Here is a 22,415-nt window from a genome sequence, read left to right on the forward strand (position 1 = left end):
CAGAGTCTCCTTTCCATCGATGATGTTGATACAGCTTCTGAATGCTATTGTCACGGTTGTGACTGTCTCCCATGCCTGCACTCACCTCGCCTCCTGGTGGCCGGGCCCTATGGCTGCTGTGGACTGTCTTCTTCTTATTTTCCAGACATGTTCCAGAGTTCGTTCCAGCACTCCAGACTCACCCTGATGTTTCTGCTGCCAAGCCTCACCTGTGACCTCCTGTAATTGCCTTTATTAAGCACCTGGGAACTTTTAGACTTGCCTTTGCAACAGAGGTCTTCAGATGAGTTTTTGTCTGTGTGTGCTTGTTGCAGTCCCAGCCCTGCTAGTTCTTGTCTTGTTGTCTTCAGCTTCAGTTTCCTTCCTGCTTGGGTCTGCCCTGTTTATCTTTAGCTTCAGTTCCCTTCCTGCTTGGGTCTACCCTGTTTGTCTTTAGCTTCAGTTCTCTTCCTGCTTGTGTCTGCCCTGTTTGTCTTCAGCTCCAGTTCCCATCCTGCTTGTGCCTGCCCTGCAAGCCTTCAGCTTTAGTTCTGACCCTGCTTGTGTCCGCCCTGTTTGAGAATCCTGAATCCTGTTTGAGAATCCTAAATCCGGTTCCAGCCAAGCCTTTTCGAGAATCCTGAATCCTGTTCCAGTCCTGCTTATTCCAGCCCTGCCTACCAACAGCTTCAGTTCCAATCTTGCTAGCTCCGGTCCTGCTTGTACCAGCCTGTCTGTGTTCAGCCTCGCTTCCTGTTTGGGTGGTTCACCTGCTGCTGACGGTCACTGGCAGTGGTCCAAGGGCTCACTACTCCGGACTTCCTGACAGTTGTGACTGCTATATAGCAGCTTTTCTCCGAGGACAAGCAGGATAGCAAGTCCTCACTGACAAAGTCCTCCTGGGAAAACTTCTTTAGTTTAGTAACTAGTAGAAGCTTTTGAGCCACTTCACTGTGCATGCATGCCACTTCTTGCCTGCCGCTTTCATGTTGGACTACCTCAGTCTTTGTCTTTCTGTGGAGCCACCCAGTTGCATGTCACCAGCGCTCACATCAATGATGGCAGCATTGGGCCTCATTTCTTGACTTAGAGCTTATATACACCCACTGCAGAAGTTACTGCTATCCTATTGGTCAGTTTAGATGCATGACTTGGGGAAGAGGTGAGAGTGATTTTGGTGGTTGCAGAAGAGGTGGGTCACTGAAGTGGACTTGGAGGCTTTGGAATGAGTTTTGGTCATGATGGATACAAGCATACAAGCTTAAGTGGTTGGGGGGGGGGGGGTCCATTGGTCTATTAAACACTTTGTTACATAGACGTTTGCGCCTTGCCTGTCCGTCTCGTGATCTTGGGGTCTTAGCCAGTCGGTTGGCTGATTTGCGCTATCAGCTTTGCTCTCGGGACCTATTGCGATATATTCACTATGTTGCACTGTGGGTATTTGATGCGGAACTTTGGGAATGTCAATATTGGGTACTATTTCGGGCCTGTGTTTCACAATCTAGACTTCATGCCATGGGGAGTGCAGGTTGGTGAAGTCCTTTTGGAGGGCTTTAATTCGTTACGTGGAGGGTATACTACACCACAGTATTTCCTTTCTCCCGAGCGGTATTTTGCTGGGTCGGGTCTCCTCTTTGGGGCTTGAAGACTTTCTCCTTTTTTTTTTAATAAATTAATATTCTATATAACCTCCATTTCCTTAGGTGGAGAGTCATAAGAGTACAGGCCTTGGCTTTGGGTATTATATGAATATGTGGGGTTGTGTCCATTGGCAGTAGGGTGCCCCCCCCTTTTTTTTTTTTTTTTAGCACATACCCTTCGGTTTTGTTCTTTATTTTTGGCTGGGTTGGAGGGAGAGGTGAGAGGGCGGATGGGTTTCTATTTTTATTAGGACAAACATGGTTGAAGCTGGTCTATATTTGGCTCCTTTGTTCAGACAATATCACTCTTGCTTGGTTTAAGATCTGTACTCTTAGTTTATTCGCATTGTCCTTAAAAAAAAGTATAGCAAGGGGGGAGGGGAGATAATGGAAAATGGAATGAAAATTCATGCTGTTTATTATGAATGTATATTTGTTTTCACATAGATTTTAGCAAAGCCTTTGACACAGTTCCAAATAGATGACTAATAAATAAACTGAGGGCCCTAATGCGACTGACTGGTTTAGGAACTGTTTGAATGGAATGCGATCGTGGTAAATGGAGCTCTTTCTGAGGAAAAGGATGTTACTAGTGGTGTGCCACAAGGTTCGGTTCTTTATAAAATTTGTTTAAGTGATTTTGCTGAAGGTGTTGTCTACTAAGTTTTGCCTCTTTGCGGATGATAATACAAAATCTGCAATACGGTAGACACCCCTATGGTGTGAATAACAAGAGGAAGTAATTAGCGAAGTTAGAGGAATGGTCTGGAATTTGGTAGCTTAGATTTAGTGCTAAAAAATGCAGGGTCATGTATTTGGGCTGAAAAAAACCTGAGGGAATGGTATAGTTCATGGGGTGAAGAACTTTTGTGCACGAAAGACGAGCGAGACTTGGCAGTGATCTGATGTAATGAGCTTAAGGTGGCCAAACAGGTAGAAAAGGAGATGGCGGAAGATAAGAAGGATGCATAGGGAGAGGAATGGCCAATAGGAAAAGGAGGTGATGATGCCCCTGTCTAAGACTCTGGTGAAACCTCATTTAGAATATTGTGTACAATTCTGGAGATGCACCTTCAAAAAGAGATAAACAGGATAGAAATGCTAAGTAGTAGTAGTAGTAGTAGAGTCGTTCCAGAGGGCGGCTACTAAAATAGTCAGTGGTCTTCGTCATAAAGCATATGGGGACAGACTTAAAGATCTCGATATTTATACTTTGAAGAAAGGCGGGAAAGGGAAGATATGATAGAGACATTTAAATGCCTACTTGGCATAAATGCACAGGAGGTGAGTCTTTTTCAATTGAAAGGAAGCTCTGGAACGAGGGGACATAGGATGAAGGTGAAAGGGGACAGACTCAGAAGTAACCTGAGGAAATACTTCTTCACAGAAAGAGTGGTGAATTCATGGTATGGCCTCCCAGTGGAAGTGGTTGAGACGAAAACAGTATCTGAATTCAAGCAAGCTTGGGACAAGTACATAGGATCTCTAAGGGAGTGATAGGGAGAGTAGGTAGCATGGATGGGCAGACTGGATAGGCCATATGGTCTATATCTGCCTACATTTTTCTGTGTTTCTAGTTTTTCTAAAGCTAACCGAATAAGATTAACTTTAAACAAGTATATTCAGCAGCCTGACAACTTTAATAGGGCATTCTGCATTTAGATATTTGGTTAACTGGATAATTTATGTGGTTAACTTTTAAGTGTGGGCTTCTCAGTTTCTATTGGTGTCTCATGCCTACTCTTCACTTTGTTCTGCCTTCTGATGTTCATTATTTGTAAGTTCCTCTGGATAGACAAAAATTGCAAATGCATATGAGAGTACTGAAGGTGGGATGTGGATTTTAATCAGTAAGATACTAGCAAGCTGTAGACACTTGTTTCTGCTCTCCTTTATCTCTACCTTCATTCTAGCACATAGCTGTGTTGGAAATGAGTGACGGTAGATTACCCTAAAAGCCTTCAATTCCTTTCTGAACATCAGTGACAATCTACCATCCTGTCCTAGGCACTGAATGAGCAGCTGAACAGTCAGTGTACTGAATTGGGAGCCTCGCTGCAAAAGATTACTTTGGATAATGCAAAGCTCATAATAGATCATCAAACTATATTGAAGGTGAGTTACAGCATATTGTGAAATTCTATGTAATATGAAACTATCAAAACCCTTTTTAAACCCCTCTAAGCTAACTTCTTTTACTACATTCTCTGGCAACAAATTCCAGAGTTTAATTACACATTGAATGAAGAAATATTTTCTCTGATTTTTGGAAAGAGTAAACAAGTGATTCATGTCTACTTGTTCCACTCCACTCATTTTATAGACCTCTACCCTATCTCCCCTCAGCTGTCTTTTCTCCAAGCTGAAGGACTGAAGAGCCCTAGCAGCGTTAGCCTTTCCTCATAGGGAAGTCGTCCCATCCCCTTTATCATTTTCGGCACCCTTCTCTGCAACATTTCTAATTCCACTATATCTTTTTTGAGATGCAGTGACCGGAATTGCACGTAGTATTCGAGGTGCGGTCGCACCATGGAGCAATACAAAAGCATTATAGTGTCCTCATTTTTGTTTTCTGTTCTGGAAAGAAAGAAAGCCAGGAATGTTTAATGGGAGAACAGCTTAAAAGATGCAAATGATCCCCATTAACTTCGAAGCAGCTTGTTAAATGCAAGGAGAAAACAAAATTTGAAGTTTCTATATACAAATGCTGGAAGCCTAGACAATAAGATGGGAGAGTTAGAATATGTAGCACCTTTGGAGCTCACTCCCAACAGATTTCCGCAGGGACCTGTCTCAGGACAAATTCAAAAAAGCTTTGGCTTTACAAGTTGGCTTTTAATTGTAATTAATCTATTGTCCGGTGCCCACACCCATTCTCAGAGTACCCTGTTCCTTTTCTTTCTCTTGTCCTCCCCCTACCCCTCCCTGTTTCCTGTCTTCCCATCCTTTCCTTCTGTTTTCCTTTGGTATGAATGTTGTCTCCTATTTTCTTTCCTGTAGTATTTATTGTAGTTCATTTCCCTTTCTACGATTTTAACCTGAGCACCCTATTTCTCATGATTCAGTCAAGTGATTGTCACAGAAAGTATCTCAGATTTTGATTAGGAAACACTAGTACCAGTATTGTGTTCTGTGTGGAGGAGTAACCCTAATTGCTAGTACATTGGCCTGGGAACCAGGTTTATTTCCCACTGGAGCTCCTTGTAACCGTGGGCAAATCACGTAACCCTCCATTGTTTCAGGTTCCAAAAAAAAATTAAAAAGTTAAAAATCTTAGATTGTGAGCCCACTAGGGACAAAAAAAAGTACCTGTATGCAATTGGTAAAACACTTTGATTTTACCACAGAAAGACAGTATATCAAATCCTTCCCCCCTTTCCCTTCCTTTGGCCTTGCATCCACACTTGGAGTTTTCACAAAGTGTCTTTCAATAATTGCAGCGTCACTATGCAAATTGGGAGTGCATGTGTTTCCATACATGGACAATTGGCTGGTGAAGAGCATGTCGCAGGAAGGTGCCCAAAAATTAGTGCGAAGAACCATTCGGGTGCTGGAGTTACTAGAGTTTGTTGTCAGCTTCCCAAAGTGCTATCTCCTTTCAGTTCAGAGATCAGAATTTCAAGTTTTTATTAGTCTTGATATATCGCTCTCAGGGAGCCTGTCAGAGCAGTTTACAAATATTAGGTAAAATCACTACATTTTATAATAAAGGAAAGAGGATATGGAGGTAGAGCATACTGAGCATTCAGTCTGGACGTTAAGAGGCACCCACGAGCATCTTGGAAAAGAAAAGTACTAAGCTCACTTTTAAATCTAATATGTGATTCTCCCAAACGAAGTGTCGGAGGCCGTTCGTTCCATTGGGTGGAGGTGATGATGCTGAAAATACATGTACGAACATGGAGTTCATTGGAGCCCTGTTAGACATGGATCAGGCCCTAACCTTCCTTCCGGATACCAGAGCAGATGCCACGATCGACGTTGGTCTACGAGTTCGGCAGAGATCTCAGCTTGACTGATGTTGACGTTGCTAGGCCACATGGCCTCCACCGTGCATGTCACACCCATGACGCATGTCTGTTTGAGGCAGGCTTTGTGGGCCTTTGCTTCCCAGTGATGGCAGGCCATGAGAACCTAGTGGATGTCATCACTGTCACCTTGTAGCTTGCAGAGTCATTCTTGTGGTGGACCATTTGGCCCAATTTGACCCTGGGCCTCCCATTCCAAATTCTACCCCTCCCGCCCCACACACAAGATGCTGTAGAGTTTCAGACTATTTTTGAATCCTGAAGTTAACTATTTTTATTGCAATGTTATTTAAACAGAAAATTCTTGAAAAATCATTTTGGATCAATGACGATTCACACTTGAGATAAGTTGATTCTGCAGTACTTGTGTTGTTATATCTGAAGATCCATATTATTTTAATCAACTGTGTTAAAGGCATCTACCCTAAATGCAGCCCCTCAATTCTAGAATTGCACTAATTATGCCTAGTCCTGTTGGAGAGTCATGTGTAATCCCACTTTTTTTTTTCTATGTTGCTGCTGTCTTGCAGGCAGAGCAGGAACAGATGATACAGAAACTCCATGAGCAGGATATTCTTCTGGATGCAGCCCGTGCCAGCATCACAGCAGAGCTGCAGAATGCATATAGTGAGCGGCAGCAACTCGAGAAAGAACTGTGAGTCTAGGCAGCCATATATAGTTCCCTTGCTAGTGTTCAAAGGGACTGCATTGAAAAGAGCAACTCTCTTACTGTTTATTTTCCTTCACAATTCCTCTTGAAGACAAGGGAAGCGGGGTGGAGGGGTAGCAATCCTGATCTGTGAGACAAACTGCGCAGGATCTCCATCCCCCACATGTCTTGAGTCAGAATACCTGCTAATCCAGCTGGGTGGGCAGACTGGATGGACCGTACAGGTCGTTATCTGCTGTCATTTACTATGTTACTATATGTATGATGTAAGAGTTGTTGATATATAAGCATTACAGGGGGTTTATACGGGCATATGCAAGGGCTTCCATACATTCGGTACTAAAGTTACCAGTTTTTCAGTTCAGAGGGAAAGGAGACCAGGAAAGTGTGGCTGAATTGGCATGCTGTCCACAGAAAACCCCAATTCAAGTAAGCAATTCCACTTTCTCCATCAACAGACAGGGGGAATGCTAGCATTTTGCTGATGTTTAGAAAGCTGAGGGTTGCCCCTGAAGAGATTATACCTATTGAGGTAACCCAGGTAGAAAAGTTCTGGGCGATTTGCAGTTGAAGTAAAAAAAAATTCTGCAGCCCTGATTGTCCAAAGTTGCTTTTAAGCTGGGGTTTGGTAATGTTTGGTAGTGGTTGGTAAATGTGTGGACAGAAGATTGTGTTATGTTTTTGCATATTTCAACTATGGATGCTATCATTAGGTTTGTGATGGAAATAGCTTTTATGTGGAAATAATGCATACAGGTATGGCGAGTGGCTGATAGCAGAAATCAGTGCAGTTTTCTACCTAGTTAGAAAGTGTGCACTTGGTGATTTGTATGCTAGATTGTTGGGCTTAAAGAAAACAAATAACTGCAAACATTTTCTATAGTCCTTCGTGTCTTGTAGATAACACATTTGGGCACATCTACAGTCTAGGGTGTGGAAGGATGCAGTGTGTGGTACTCAAATACCAGGCTGTCCTTCATGGATGGAGTGATCACCGAGGAACCCACTTCACAATAGTCAGACCTCCTAAAACCAGCCAGAGAGCCTATGAAAAAGCAGTATTGATGTGCAGAGCCTGGGCTCTTTCGTTAATACTTGGGGACCATGGGTCAATTTTAGCAGGCAGTGGAAAAAAGCCCTGCTCTATTGAGAGCGAGGTTTAGGGAGAGAATGATGGTCTGGTCAAGTTGAAATTATATAACTTTCAAGAGGACCTTTGGGTGGTTGTATAGCACTATGTGGTTCATGTACAACTGGGTGTAAGGAAGATGATAAATGAGGGCCTTACATGTTCAGTGTACAGTGCTAAGTACTTCTAGTAGCGCTATAGAAATGATAATAAGTAGTAGATTCCCCTGATGCATCTAAGATGAAACAGAGCCTCTGTCGGGAATCAGGAATCGTATGTTTAGCCTGAGAGCTTGGGAAAGTTAACGCCTGAAGAGACCCATCTGCCAGTCTGGTTTTTCCTTATTTACTAGGGTCAATGAATAGCACTCCTACATAACAGATTGAGCAAGTTAACAATTATTTTTTTGGAAAAAAGTGTATGTGGGAGTGTTCTAAGGAGTTTTTATGACTATTGATATATTCCCTGAACTAGCTTCTAAGAACATATTTCAGAGCTTGGTTCTACAGGGTTAACTGAGGTCTTTTCTCCATTTTTAAAAAAAAATACCCTCTTTGATATTATTCATTGAATGTGATGATTTTGGCATTATGACAGAGAAAGTACCTACATATAATAAACTATAAACTGCCTTGGTTGTACCACAGAAAGGCAGTATATCAAATCAAGACCCTTTACCTTTACTGTGATGGAGGGCAAAGGAGGACCTACCACTCTCAAAGGTGTAGGTTTTCTCCACCATCTTGACCACCCCAGAATACCAGAGCTCCAGCTCCTGCCTACAGCCAGTTCCCCAGTCAAAGCTCCGGGAGAGGATAGCCTCCATAAAAGTAGCCGTTTTGGATGATCTACTGGTAGGGGGGAGGCTGAATTTTTTTTACATGCAAGGTGGCTCTTTTTATCTTCAGATCAGTGGGTTCTCAAAATAGTCTGGACAATTAGAAACCATAGCACCAAATTGTCCACCTAGTGCATCAAAGTTAATCTCATAGGACCAGGAATTGCTTACAGTAGAACTCTCCTCCCTTTTACAGGCCAAAGCGGTTGAACCTATTCTACCAGGAGAAAAAGAGAAGGGATTTTATTCCATATATCTCCTGGTCACAAAAAAAAATGGGGAGATTCCATATCATCCTAGACCTAAGGGCCCTGAAAACTCTCTGGCAAGACAAAAGTTCAGAATAGTTTCCCAGGACACCCTACTTCCTGTGATTCAAGAGCAAGATTGGCTGTGCTCTCTGGACTTGAAGGATGCATACACCTGCATACAGATACATCCTAGTCACAGGAAGTATCTGGAGATTCAGCGTAGGGAAACACCACTTCCAGTATTGCATCCTACCTTTTGGTCTCATGTTAGCTTCCAGAATTTTCACAAAATGCTTAGCTGTAGTCACAGCATTGCTACACAGACTTGGGAGTGCATGTATTTCCCTATCTAGATGATTGGCTGGTCAAGAGCACATCAAAGGAAGGGGCGCAAGAATTCATGCACAGATCTATTCGGGTACTGAAGCTACTAGGGTTTGTCATCAACTTAGATTGTGAGCCCTCCTGGGACAGAGAAATACCCAGTGTACCTGAATGTAACTCACCTTGAGCTACTACTGAAAAAGGTGTGAGCAAAATCCAAATAAATAAATTATCCCAAGTCCCATCTTGAACCAGTACAACAAATGGAATTCATAGGAGCCGTGCACAGCTTAAACCTAATTTCTGTAGTGCGACAAGTTCAGCAGAGTCAGCAGGTATCAGCTCAACAAATGTTGAGATCACTAGGCTATATGGCTTCAACAATACATGTTAAGCTCATGGCACATCTCCATTTCCGAATAGCCTAATGGACTCTAGCTTCCCTGTGGTCCAAGGAGTGGAAGAGTAGCCTAATGGTTAGTGCAGTAGGCTTTGATCCTGGCAACCTGGGTTCGATTCCTTCTGCAGCTCCTTGTGACCTTGGGCAAGTCACTAAACCCTCCATTGCCCCACGTACACAGACTTACATTGTGAACCCTTTAGGGACAAAGAAAGTACCTTCATATAACGTATACATCGCTGCGTACATCTCGTAGTGCTATATAAATGATTAGTAGTAGAGAAAGCTAGTAGATGTAATTACTGTCCCTCCCTCAGGAAATCTGTGTCTTGGTGGCCCATACACAGCAATTTGGCCAGGGAGTAACTTTGCTTTCTCTGAGGACAAGTGTTGTGTGTCAGTTTTCAAAAAATACATGTGAGGAGGAGAACAGAACATCTGGATTGGCAGATACTTAGAGACTGAGGGAAAATGGGAAACTGTACTAGTATGAGCACCTTCCAGGGCTTTTTGGGCTTCAGCAGCTAGCCAACATCCCAGCCTAGATCTATCCTAATGATATTACTAGAAAGCGTGCCTGTATTCCCCTGTTTGTAAATGGAGGACCTGTGCAGCAATCACTTGCTTCTTCATTCTGCCTATTCCTTCCTCCCCCATCTTTTCCTTGCTTCATTTGCACCTATTGTTCTCCAACACAGAAAGTCCGTGCACACACAGTATACTGACTGCAAGAGGAGAGCCTGTCTTGCCGAAGAAAAATTGGCCACAAGGAAGGAGCTTCAGGAATCGACCATTGCCGAATTAGAGTGGAGCCTGGAAGCAGCAAGAGAACAGGAAGAGAAACTATTGAGAGAGAAAGAGCTTCTTGCAAAGGAGGTAGTAACCACTTGCAGTGTATGCACTGGAGAATATCTGGAGCAAAGAGGTTTGACAAATATTTGTAACAGTAGTTCTCCAAGGGCAAGCGGGTTTATAATTCTCACAAATGGGTGACGCCCACCCACGTCACCCGGTTCGGAATTTACCAAAGTGTAAGGCAGCCTTGTGGAGCGTGAGACACGCTCCACTGTGAATGCACGAGTGCCTTCCTGCCCACCGTGAGAACGTGGTCTCCTCAGTTCTCTTTCTACCATGGTGAGGAGAGGGTGTGGTTTTTTACCATCTCCTCACATTGCTCAGTCATAGAGAGCTTTTTTGTGCCTTTTGGCTATTTTTCGTCCTTTATTGTGTTCCTGTTGTGGAACTTCTGTCCTTTTATTTTTCCTTTAAGTTTTAGTGATTTTGCCCAGTTTTAAGTTTCCTTTTATTTTCCGTCGTCGTCAGGCCACTTTTAGGCCTTGACTTCGGCTGAGATCTTTCCTTTTGTTTTTGCCGTTCCTTGCCCCTTTTTCAGGCACCATCGCTTTGTTTAATTTAGCTGAGGAAGTTTTTCCTTCCATGACGATGAAGGTTCCCAGTGGCTTCAAGCGCTGTACCTGGTGCAGTCAGACAATCTCTGGGAAAGACACCCATTCTTGGTGTCTACAGTGTCTTTGGACCGACCATAGCCCCACTAACTGTGTTCTTTGTCTTCACATGAAGAAGAGGACCCAGGTTTCCATCGAGGTTCAACGGGAGAGGATTTTTTGAGCCAAGTCCGGTTCCTTGACATCGGCATCAGCATCAAGGTTGGCAGTGCTGGCATTGACGTTGAGCATCGCACTGGCATCTGAAGCGATGCTCGACGTTGATACCAACACTGCCGGTGCTAATTAACATACTTATAAATGATCTGGAAAACAGATCAAGTGAGGAGCATCACCTCACTCGATCTGTTTTCCAGATCATTTATAAATATGTTAATTAGCACTGGTCCCAGTACAGATCCCTTTGGCACTGCACTGTTCACCCTTCTTCATTGAGAAAAATGGCCATTTGACCCTATGCTCTGTTTTCTGTCCATACTTCACCGACAAAATTAATGTTCTCCCTCCGGCCCTGCAGCCAGTCCCATCTAAGCTCCCACCAGCTAATGAAGAGAACACTCCCTCTCCCCCACTATGCACTTCCATCTGGGACTCATTCAACCAAGTCACAGAGGAAGTGCTTTAAAAAATCCTGAAAGGTCTACGACCAGCTTTGATAGGTTGTGCTGTTGCTGCTTCAGCTGAGGTTCTCAGCTTCCAAATTTCAGATGAAAGGGCTCCCAATAATCCAGTGGAGGATCTGGAATTAAACTTTGGGAACTACTGTATTAAACTAGAAAATGGAAAGGCCTTTTGTTGGAAATGCACATTGCTGTCCCTCTTTGCTGACATCCAGGTAGAATCCCTGCGGAGAGCTCTAGATATATCACAAAAGGACAATAAAAAACTTGCCTTGAGTCTGGAGCAGGCTTTGAAGAATAACAGCAGTCTACAGAGTCAACTTTCCAAGGTACAAGATCAGCTGAACAGCAAGGAAATTTTACAGCAGCATCTGGAGGCCTGCAGGTAAGGACTGAGGGAGGGAGACATGAGCTCTTTCTGTATTGCAGGCATTTGTACAGCAGTAAAAGGCAAATGCAGCAACGGAGAGAAGCAGTGGCATTCCTAGGGGGTTACTTCCTGTTCCGGGGCAGAGAAGAAGCATGGAACAACGGAGGACAGGTGCGCGCGGCACCCCCCCCCCCTAGCGGCGTGCACCCAGGGGGGGGGGAGTTCCTTCACGGGGGGTGTCCTTTCGTCGGGGGGGGGGGGGGGTCTTCACTGCATCCGGGGGGCGGGGCGCTGCACCTGGGGGGCAGGGCGCATCGGCGATCCGCCCCGGGTGTCAGCCCCCCTAGGAACGCCACTGGAGAGAAGCCAAAGGAACGTGGTAGTCAGTAGACATCCATAACAGGAATATAGCAGTTGCAGGAAATGGCAGTTGGATTTGGAAAGGTGAGTAATTAAACCTGAGTTTAAGGCAAGAAACAATTCATGTCTAGTAGGTATCTTCCTACCCCAGAGGGCTTAAACTCTAAGTTGGTAATTTAGGGTGAAGTCATTCCCAAGACTAGCACAGTGGTGTAGCAAGACATCCAAAGTGAGAGGGTACCAGAACCCTGCCTGGCATCTTCTTCCCCCTTCCCCAACTTCTGCTTAGTCAGGACCACATCAGAAGGAAGGCTCTGGGGCCAGCGCAGCAAAGTGTATGAGTGGCTGCTCCTTGCCGGCAAAGAAGTGTTTAAAAGGTACATGGAGGTGGTGGGGGGAGTTTCAGAGATGTAAGATCCCCTCTGTGAGTGTGGGGAGGGACAGATGCCAGGAGTCTTCAGCTCAGCTGGTGGGGTGCACTGTTGCTGGGTGGGCCCAGGCCTTGGCTATGCCGCTGGACTGTCAATGAGAGAAGTGAGATTTAAAGTCTGGTTTTCTGTTTTTGATGTATACAGCCTAACAGGTCCCTGAGGCCTAGTTGTTAGAACAGCAGGCTGAGAACTAAAGAATACAACAGAAGAGGGAGGTCACAGCGATATACGAGACAGTATACATCAACAGGAATACGGCTTTAACATTATGTTTCAGTTTGGTGAATATCTTGGGCAGTTGTACATTTACTAATTCAGTTCTCCAAAAAGGAGTTTTTGATGCCACACCCCTCACATGGTTCTGTAGACTCTTTTATTTCTTGTATTATACATTATTTTATTCACGTTTTCCAAACAGGGGAATGTTAAAATACAGATCTTATGATGTCAAGAGATGGGTTTTCCTGCACATTGCGGCCACTTTTAGCGCAGTGGTAAAATGGCTGCCATGCCATACTTTTTTGTAATGACCAGACGCTAATTTCCCCATTACCGCGTGAGCCTTTACCACCACCTATTTTAGGAGGCGATAAGGGCTGTTTTCCAGTGTGGGATTAGCGCGTGCTAAGTGGGAAACTAACATGGGACACTTGAGCATGTCCTGTAGTAATACCCTTTTAGTGCATGGTAGGCCTGTGTTAGGGCTACTGCGTCTTAGTAAAAGTGTTCCTATATTTTGAGAGCCTCCAGATTGATATAATACAGAAATCTGTACAAAAAAATTGTGACTGTTTTATTTATTTATGTACTTTTTTGCAACTGACTCAAAGGACAGTATTCTACAAGCACTCAAGCATCTACAGCTAAGATATTCTCAGAATAATCGGGTAGACTAAAAGGGCTGTGGTGGTGGGGGGGGGGGGTTTGCTACTGAGTTGCTATATATTACTTAAACTCCTGCCCAGCCCCACTTATGGTGATCAGTTTAAAACTGCTGTATTACACTTCTCCAGAGATGATTCTGCTTTTGTACCTAAAGTGATCTATTCAAAGAATTGATGCCAGAGCTGGGTGTGGTACCCAGGAATCCTATAACTGCTGATGATCAATCCACTCCTATTGCTTGTGCCTCAGGGAACAGGTAGCGGAGGAGGCCAAGATAAAGGCCAAGCTGTTTAGTGAGCACCTGGAATCACTGAAGAAGCAATTTCAGCTGGAGCGAGCTGCAGCGAGAAAAGGGGTACAGAAGGACCTTGCAGAGGTGAGATCTAAAATTGTTTGTAGTATTCGTTTTGCATGTCCTGCTGTCACATCTCCATGTGTGTGAACAGTGATGTGAGTGCTGTTCCAGTTTACTCTCACCTTCTAATTTTATCTGAAGGGACCTGGGAGTGTTGCTGACTTAGCTTCCCCTCTCTGCCCCTCTGATTTTGGTGGTCACCGCAGGCCTGACAACAAATGTGTACATGGAGGGGGTAATTTTATAACAGGTTGCTTATATATGAGGGCATAGTAGGCTCCTGTTCCAATCCTATTTTATAAAGACACATAAGGCACCTATGTGTCTTTTTAAAAACTACTAGAGCAAAAGAGACGGAAATTACATTGAAGCCACAGACCTTTAGGTAAAGTACACGCCTACATATGTATTTTGTAGACAATGAGAGTAAATTTTGACTGTTGGATTGAAATGAGACATGGAACAGTTTTGATGAACCCTAACAACTCCCAACACTTGAATGGTGGAGCAAAGGAATCTTTCTGTTCCTTCTTGAGCTGTGTGCTTTACAAGCCAATCATCTAAACAGAGAAAAACATTCACCCCCAATCTGTGTAGATACAGTGACTGCTGGGCATTTTCTGAAAATTCAAGGTGCTGACATGAGGTTAAATGACAAAATGCCGTACTGGTAATGGTGTTTCCCTATAACTAATTGTCACCTGGATGTATTATTTGTATGTGGGTAAAAGCAGTTAGCTTAGCTGGGTTTAACAAACAGGTTTGGATACTTTCCTAAAAGAAAAGTCCATAAGCCATTATTAAGATGGACTTGGGAAAATCCTCTGCTTATTTGTAGGATAAGCAGCATAAAATTAGTTTTACTGTTGTGGCATCTTTCCAGGTACTTGTGACCTGGATCGACCACTGTTGGAAACAGGATACTGGACTTAATGGACCTTCAGTCTGTCCCAGTATGGCAACACTTATGTTCTTATGCTCTTAACTTTTGAGTCTTTTGCCAAGAGAAGACTTAGCTAGTTAAAAAGAAATGATTGTACTTCTTACAGCTGAGAAATGCTCTCAATGAGGCTACTTCCAAATCTGCTGAATTTTCACGGGCCAACAGAGAACTGCGCCAGAAAGTAGCAGAGCTGGGAAAAACAGTGAGCAATCAGCAAGTGAAGCTAAAGAGCCAAAAGAAACAGATTCAGCAACAGCAGGATGCCAAGGCAAGCAGCGGACAAAACAGAGAACGAATGAAGGTATGTGCACAAGGGCAGAAGACAGATGGAAGGGACATGGACATTGCATAGGTCATATACTAGCAGAGGCAAACTGCACAGGAAACCATACTAGATCAGACAGAATACAAAATGGAAGAATATGGGGATAAAATGTGCATTTCACTTATTATCTTACTAGCAGGGATAGAATACAGAATGAAAGAACAGGAGGAAGAAATGGGCATTGAATGGGTTACTAACAGCAGAGTCAGAATAGAGGAAATGGGCATTGCATAGGCAGTGTACCAGAATACATAATGTAGAATGTTAGGTCCCATACAAAATGTTCCCACATTCTCAAATATTTTTTTTAGGAGATTGAAACTGAGCTAAAGCAGATGGAGCTGGTGAAGGAAGAATATCAAAAGAAGAATTATGAGCAGGTGTGGCTTTGGAGATGTGAGTAGGTGGTTGGTGGTCAGTGTTGCAGAGAGGGGCATTGGTGAGATGATTGTTGAATGGGAATCAGTTAAAACAGGCTATAGTGGAGTTTTATGTGAAACATTACTAAGTAAAGATGATAGCATCTTTTCCTTAGTGTCCAACCAGATCAGTCCAGAACTTGTAGGTTATGTCTGTTGACTGGCAGATGGAGACAGAGAAAAAAATAGTTTTTTTTATGATTCGTCCCTTAGGGGTATCATGCAGCTCTAGAACACTCAGTATTTCTCTGTCTCCAGAGGATGGTGGATGGGACTGTGCAGCTCCTTGACTGCTTTTTGGAGCTTGCTCCTGTTCCAGTTGCTTATCTGTGTGTCAGTCAAACTTGGGAGTCTCTTCTTTATGCTCCATTGAAATTTACTTGAAAAGACTTAACTTGGAGCTAGGTTGCCCTTGCTGGTGCTGAGCCCCCCCCCCCCCCCCCCCCCCCTCCGCTTCCTTATCTCATCTGATGCCCTGACAACAGGAAAGATTTCTCCAGGTAAGGTGCTCAGTGCCTGATGGATGGCATATCTGGGGTTTCCTTACTGTTGGATCGCACATAAAGTTCTTTATACCGGTATCCCCTCCTATCTTTCATCACTGATCATCCCCTATAGATCTACCCATCTATTGAGATCTTCAACTGGCAATCAATTAGCTATCCTCTCACTTGTTCTCAACTGGAATCTACATATCATTCTGCTTTTTTCTTTATTACCCTGCATTCTGGAATTCCCTCCCGCCCTTACCCAGCTGTTCAATATAGCATGTTGGCATTTTTAAAAAATTATTTTGAACTGCTTTAATTCCTGTTTTGAAAGGTGGCATTTCCTTAGTCAGCAGCAGATAAATCCAGAGACTTGTGGGTTGTGACCAGCAGGTGGAGATGGATGGTCTCTCACAAGCTCCTGGTCTCATCTGATGGTGACTCCTGTTCTGGGGCTCTTAGTTCATTAGAGCTTTGGGGGTGCGTGGCTGAGCGGTGCCATTTTTAGAGGGTACACCTTGTGATACCAGGTTCCTCCCCTGCCCTTCTCCCCTCTCCAGCCCTTCCTTCATTCTCCTTCCTCACTGAAAAAAAAATTGGGGCATAATTTAAAGCCCACAGCCTTGGCTGCAAGAGAGATACTGGTTTGGACCAGTATAAAGGGCTTAGTAATGGAAGGATGTCAGTGTGCTTCCAGCAGCACTGAATTCGACAGGCAGGACTCCCAACGGCTGTTTCTCCCAGGGTATCTTTAAATTTTCTTTCACCTTTGGGTCAGTTGCTTTTGTTTTCTTTGCAATGGCTGCTGAAGTTTTTAAAAGCTGCTCCCACTGTGGGAAGCAGAGAGCACCATTGGGGCAATGTCCGAGTGGCTATGCAGGCTCTCCACTGTCAGAGGAGGCCGTGTTCGGGAAGGTGTTGTTAGTTTCCTGCACAGGAGAGATGTGGGCTCCTTCTCCTCATGGGGTGAAAGTGTTCCAGCAGCCTTTTATGCTGCCGTGTGATTCGGGAGCAGCGCTGTTGGTGGCTCCTTTACTCGGCACTGCTTCAGAGGTTCTTACAAACACGTCAGCCGCTTTGGGGGTTTTCTGGAGATGGCGTCTTGTGACCTTTTTTCTCCCTGAGTTCATTCTGCTGCACTATACTGCCTATATGTTGCCAAAGTCTGATAGGGGAACTTGCGGTTCCTTTTAGCTCAGTCTTTGGAGATTTCTGGCTTGTTCCCTGCCTCACAGTCTCCACTTACGGACTCTGCCTCGAAGAGGAGACATTTGTTCTCCAGCTCAGAAGTAGGGTATAATGCTCCGCTGTCACCCTCTCATTCTGAGGGAGTCATGTCAGGGCAGTCCCTTTCTGCACAGATGTAGGAGGATTTGGGGAAGGGGGAGCTATTTACAGAAGATTCTAATGATCCTACTGCAGTGTGGGTGTTTCATAAGGAGGAGTTGCCTTTCATTATACCTACTCTCCATGTTCTGATTCTGCTACACCTGCATCTGCTAATCTTTAAATGGCGAGCATTAGAATACTGTTTCAGTCTTTTTTCCAGTGCATAAGGCTATTCAGGAAGTCATTTCTGCTCAGTGGGTCACCCCAGCCCAGACATTGCCCTTCATGTGGTGGCGGCTATGTCGCATCTTTATCCCGTTTCCACCCCTGAGCTGGAGAAGCTACATTTGCTTAGTGAATTTGTTGGTGGCAGGCAGGCCATGCTGTCTGTGGTGAGTTAAGATTTTACTTATGGCTCTAGTGTGGGAAACAGTGAACAGCATCAGGGCAGTTCACCATGGCCATGTGTGTTAGGTCCTCTGAAAGGGCTTATTTAGTGTTCTCATATTCTTAGATACCTTTCATTTAGAAAGCTAGAGTCCCCTCAGTTTTTTCACAGTTACTTTAAAAAACAAACAAAAAGTGTTAAACGTAAGGTTGGCTGGTGGCCCGTTAGCGTGGGTTGTTGTTTACTGGGGTATATGAAGCAATGCATATTAGGCAGGAATGCCAATAAAACCGCTTGTACATGACATAGAGAGCGAGGGGGGATAAAAGGGGGGAAAAGTTTGATGATGGCTTGCAAAAAATTTGTCTTGGTTGTTTATGGTTTCCTATTTGAATCTGTGGTTCAAGTCCCACTGCTGCTTGCCATCAATAGCGCACAATGGTACACACAGCCATGTTCTGCTACACATAGTAACATAGTAGATGACAGCAGAAAAAGACCTGCACGGTCCATCCAGTCTGCCCAACAAGATAAACTCACATGTGCTACTTTTTGTGTATACCTTACCTTGATTTGTACCTGTCCTCTTCAGGGCAGAGACCTTATAAGTCTGCCCAGCACTATCCCCGCCTCCCACCACCGGTTCTGGCACAGACCGTATAAGTCTGCCCAGCACTATCCCTGCCTCCCACCACCGGTTCTGGCACAGACCGTATAACTCTGCCCAGCACTATCCCTGCCTTCCAACCACCAGTCCTGCTTCCCACCACCTGCTCTGGTACAGACCGTATAAGTCTGCCCAGCACTATCCCCGCCTCCCACCACCGGTTCTGGCACAGACCGTATAAGTCTGCCCAGCACTATCCCCACCTCCTAACCATCAGCCCCGCCTCCCACCACCGGCTCTGGCACAGACCGTATAAGTCTGCCCAGCACTATCCCCGCCTCCCAACCACCAGTCCTGCCTCCCACCACCGGCTATGGCACAGACCGTATAAGTCTGCCCAGCACTATCCCCACCTCCCAACCACCAGTCCTGCCTCCCACCACCGGCTCTGGCACAGACCGTATAAGTCTGCCCAGCACTATCCCCGCCTCCCAACCATCAGCGCCGCCTCCCACCACCGGCTCTGGCACAGACTGTATAAGTCTGCCCAGCACTATCCCCATCTAGCTCTGGCTCTCAGCCACACAAATTAGCTCCGATGCTCAGCCAGTTCAGAAGATAACTCTGGCTTAGGGATTGGACAGCTGATGTAGCTTCTAAGTCACATTTAGCAAGCTGCCTTCTAGAGGTAAACTTTTATTTGGAGAAGATCTAGAGATTAGAAAAGGTGTAGAGAAGGGCGACGAAAATGATAAAGCGGATGGGACAACTTCCCTATGAGGAAAGGCTAATGTGGCTAGGGCTCTTTAGCTTGGAGAAAAGATGGCTGAGATATAATAGAGGTCTATAAAATAATGAGTGGAGTGGAACGGGTAGATGTAAACACTCTTTCCAAAAATACTAGGACTAGGGGGCATGCAATGAAGCTACAAAGTAGTAAATTTAAAACAAATTGGAGAATCTTTTTCTTCACTCAACGGGTGATTAAACTCTGGAATTTGTTGCCAGAGAACGTGGTAAAGGCGGTTAGCTTAGCAGGGTTTGACCAGCTTCCTAAAGGAAAAGTCCATAGACCATTATTAAAATGGACTTGGGGAAAATCCACCTCTTGTTTCTGGGATAAGCAGCATAAAATGTTTTGTACTTTTTTGGGATCTTGTCAGCTTGGATTGGCCACTGCTAGAAGCAAGATACTGGGCTAGATGGACCTAATAAACATAAACATGTTATTTCTTGCTTCAGTTGTTCATCTTTGTTTCATTATGCCACAACTTCTGTTTCAGTTGCTCAGCTATAGTCACTTGTGTTTCTTTATGGACAAGCAGGATATAATCAGCCACACATATAGGGGTTAACATCACTCCAACGGCTGCAGAATGGACCCTCTCTCCCAAAGCCCAGAAGAGACAGAAAAAGCTCTCTGAGCATATGCAAATGCCCCCTACCTAGCAACCCAGCCACTCCTTCTCAGTCTCTTTCATCTGCCTGGCAACGCAGCAACAGATCTCTCTCTGTCTCTCTCTTTATCTTTGTTTTTGGGTTTAGTTTAGTTTTTCTCTAATAAAACAGTGCCCAAGAAGATAGTTTTGACACCCTGGGGCTCAGTTACAGTCCTTGTGGATTGTCTGTCCTGAAACTTAAATGCTTTCCTGTATCAGCACTGCTTTTAGAGGGTTTTGGAAGCAGTTTATCTCCATAAAGCAGGTGCTTGACACTCTGGGGAGTCACCCCAGGTTGTCCAGCCTTCAAACTTCAGTTCTTGCCAGATACCTGCAGCACCCCTTCATGAGGTTCCTAATTTTTACCAAAGTATGACTCCAGTAATTACTTCACACACAGGCAGCACCTGAGGTATGTTTACACAATGTCCTTAGTTACTGTGGGCTGTCCTAGAGCTCAGTTTCACTAGCTCTGGGTACTAATCCTGTGTGTAGTACTTCCCCCAGCATTGCAGCTCTGTTTCACAGGGAACCTTCCAGCAGGTTACCTCAGCAGGTCTCATTGAGCTTCACAGAAAACCAATAAACTGGTTTATTTACTCATAAGTTCTAGACTGGTCTGGTGAGACTAAAGGAAAGAAAATTATTAGGTAAGACATAATTTTTCCATTTTCTCCGTTATCTCTAAAGACAGAACAGAGAATCACCGTGCTGACCATTCTATATACTGACTTTACTTGTAGATATGGGCAGATGTGTGTAGTGTATACAAAACAATTGAGCAGTGTGTTTGGTACTTGTAAGAAAGATCCTTTCTTCTCCATTCCTGGAACATTGGGTGAGAAGGAAATATCCTAGAGTGTGGCATGCTAAGATGGAGAATATATTCCTATTGCCTGCACGTGCATTTATTTCTCTCTCAGTCACAGAAGATCCAGAAGTTTATGATGGAAATGATGAGCCTTCAAAGTGATGTCCAGAAGCTGACAGAGAGTAAGCAAGAAGCTGCACTGCGGAGTCGAGAGCAAGAGAGTCTACTGCAAGCAGAAAAGAGACAACGGCTAGAACTAGAAAACAAGTGCCAGGTGAGGTTATTTCCACGTGACGTATACACTTAGGATTTGGGTATTACAGATGATCCACCTTAGAAAACCATCTGCATGTGTGGCATTTATGGAGGAACAAGGACTAAATGCAGGATGCCAGATAGAGAGGGCTGAGTGCAGGGCATCAGCTAAAGAGAGCGAGTTTAGAAAACAGCTGAAAGCATATTTCATAGTAACATAGTAGATGACAGCAGATAAAGGCCTGCACAGTCATTCCAGTCTGCCCATCAAGATAAACTCATAGCATAAGGTATGGTGTGATACTACATATGTGTACTTGATCTTGATTAGTCTTGCCTTTTTCAGGGCACAGACTGTATATTCTGCCACATACCTTACGGTTCGATTCGGATTGCATCAATAAGAGGCTGGACATTACCAGGAAAGACAGCAAGTTAAAATTACTTAGTAATGTTCAAAACACATTTTCTAAACAAACGTATCTTAATTTGACTTCTAAAATGACTTACAAGAAGAGTCTCAATGTCTATATCCAATCTAGCTGCTTGAAATGAAAAAAGATTATCCAGTGGAAAAGTAAATAAAGTCACAATTCTAGTCATCCTAGACTTCTTTTGAAATACAAAATGATCCACTCCAGCCCATCCAAATCAGTCCATGTCATCAAAGCCCCACTCCAGACATTGTTAGCAGTTAATTTCCTGAAACTTCCCAGTTGCTACCCTGGTAGTAACAAAGTGTTTAGACAGATTAATGTTGATCCTTCTTTCAGTTACCTGTTATTGCTTGCTGATTTCCTCCCTTTTCCTCAGTTCAGTTCTACTTTTTTATGATATTAAACCAATTTGTTTATTAGCTCTGCTTGCTTTGGACTGATTAAGAATCCTGATGGTTTGTGTTTTGGGTCTGTGGATGCTTTCTAGGAATTGTGGGACCCCTGGGAGTGTGGCCCCAGTGTCCTAGAAATCACTGGGGGATACCCTGAGAGTGGGAGACTCGCCCAGAGGCAAGTGGGACCCAGTCGGTGAGGTGGAGGGTGGTAGCATAGATCACATGCCCAGGTGCAGGTGGGCATGAGCAGTTTGGGGACAGACCCTCCAGGTGGCTGCAGGGTTAATCCCAGGCGGGTGCTAGGCGTTCCGTGACAGTATCCATAGCTGGCAGGGCCTCTGCTGGTGACTCTGACAAATCAGGGTCAACAGTCTGATTAATAGGGTGTATCAGTTAATTCAGGCTGTTCCATACTCACGCCTCCGGTCACCTCAGGAACTGGTTCTGCTGAAAGCACTGGAGCGCCTCCTCCTGTCACTTGGTCAGCCGGTCCCACCTGGACGGCTCAGGATCTGGATCTGGAGAGGAGGTCTCTGCTGCTTTCGTTGGGCTGCCCGTGCCTGACTATGGGTCACCATAGTGGAAATGCTGACTCCACTATCAAGGGTAATGTTCATTGGACCCATGTCGGTCCCACACAGCATTGGTACCAGCATGTTTTTCATTATTCCTACTTTTCTGTATCCAGGCTTGGTACCCCAATCCAGGTATACTCGAGCAGTGGGTACAGTCTCTCTGGATCCATTGGCTAGCACTACCTCTGCAGTGCACCCTGGAAGATTGACATCTTCTGGCACCAGCTCTGGTCATAATAAAGTCATGCTAGAGCCAGT

The 22,415-nt window shown here is 44.5% G+C and overlaps 1 protein-coding gene across 4 annotated transcripts in view; it reads left to right on the forward strand.

The window, feature by feature from the left end:
* The window catches only part of CCDC150 (coiled-coil domain containing 150), a 54,205-nt gene that overhangs the window by 16,888 nt on the left and 14,902 nt on the right, over positions 1-22,415 (forward strand). For 3 of the 4 annotated variants that reach the window (XM_030216772.1, XM_030216771.1, XM_030216773.1), the window contains 8 exons: positions 3,627-3,734; positions 6,178-6,302; positions 9,958-10,135; positions 11,561-11,730; positions 13,641-13,767; positions 14,796-14,990; positions 15,326-15,394; positions 20,608-20,769. In XM_030216772.1, coding sequence (XP_030072632.1) covers positions 3,627-3,734; positions 6,178-6,302; positions 9,958-10,135; positions 11,561-11,730; positions 13,641-13,767; positions 14,796-14,990; positions 15,326-15,394; positions 20,608-20,769 — 1,134 coding nt within the window. Of the gene's footprint in view, positions 1-3,626; positions 3,735-6,177; positions 6,303-9,957; positions 10,136-11,560; positions 11,731-13,640; positions 13,768-14,795; positions 14,991-15,325; positions 15,411-20,607; positions 20,770-22,415 lie in introns of those variants that run through there. The other variant, XM_030216774.1, reaches the window with a different exon arrangement.

Source organism: Microcaecilia unicolor, chromosome 10, assembly GCF_901765095.1.
Source record: "Microcaecilia unicolor chromosome 10, aMicUni1.1, whole genome shotgun sequence".
Taxonomy (NCBI): Eukaryota; Metazoa; Chordata; class Amphibia; order Gymnophiona; family Siphonopidae; genus Microcaecilia; species Microcaecilia unicolor.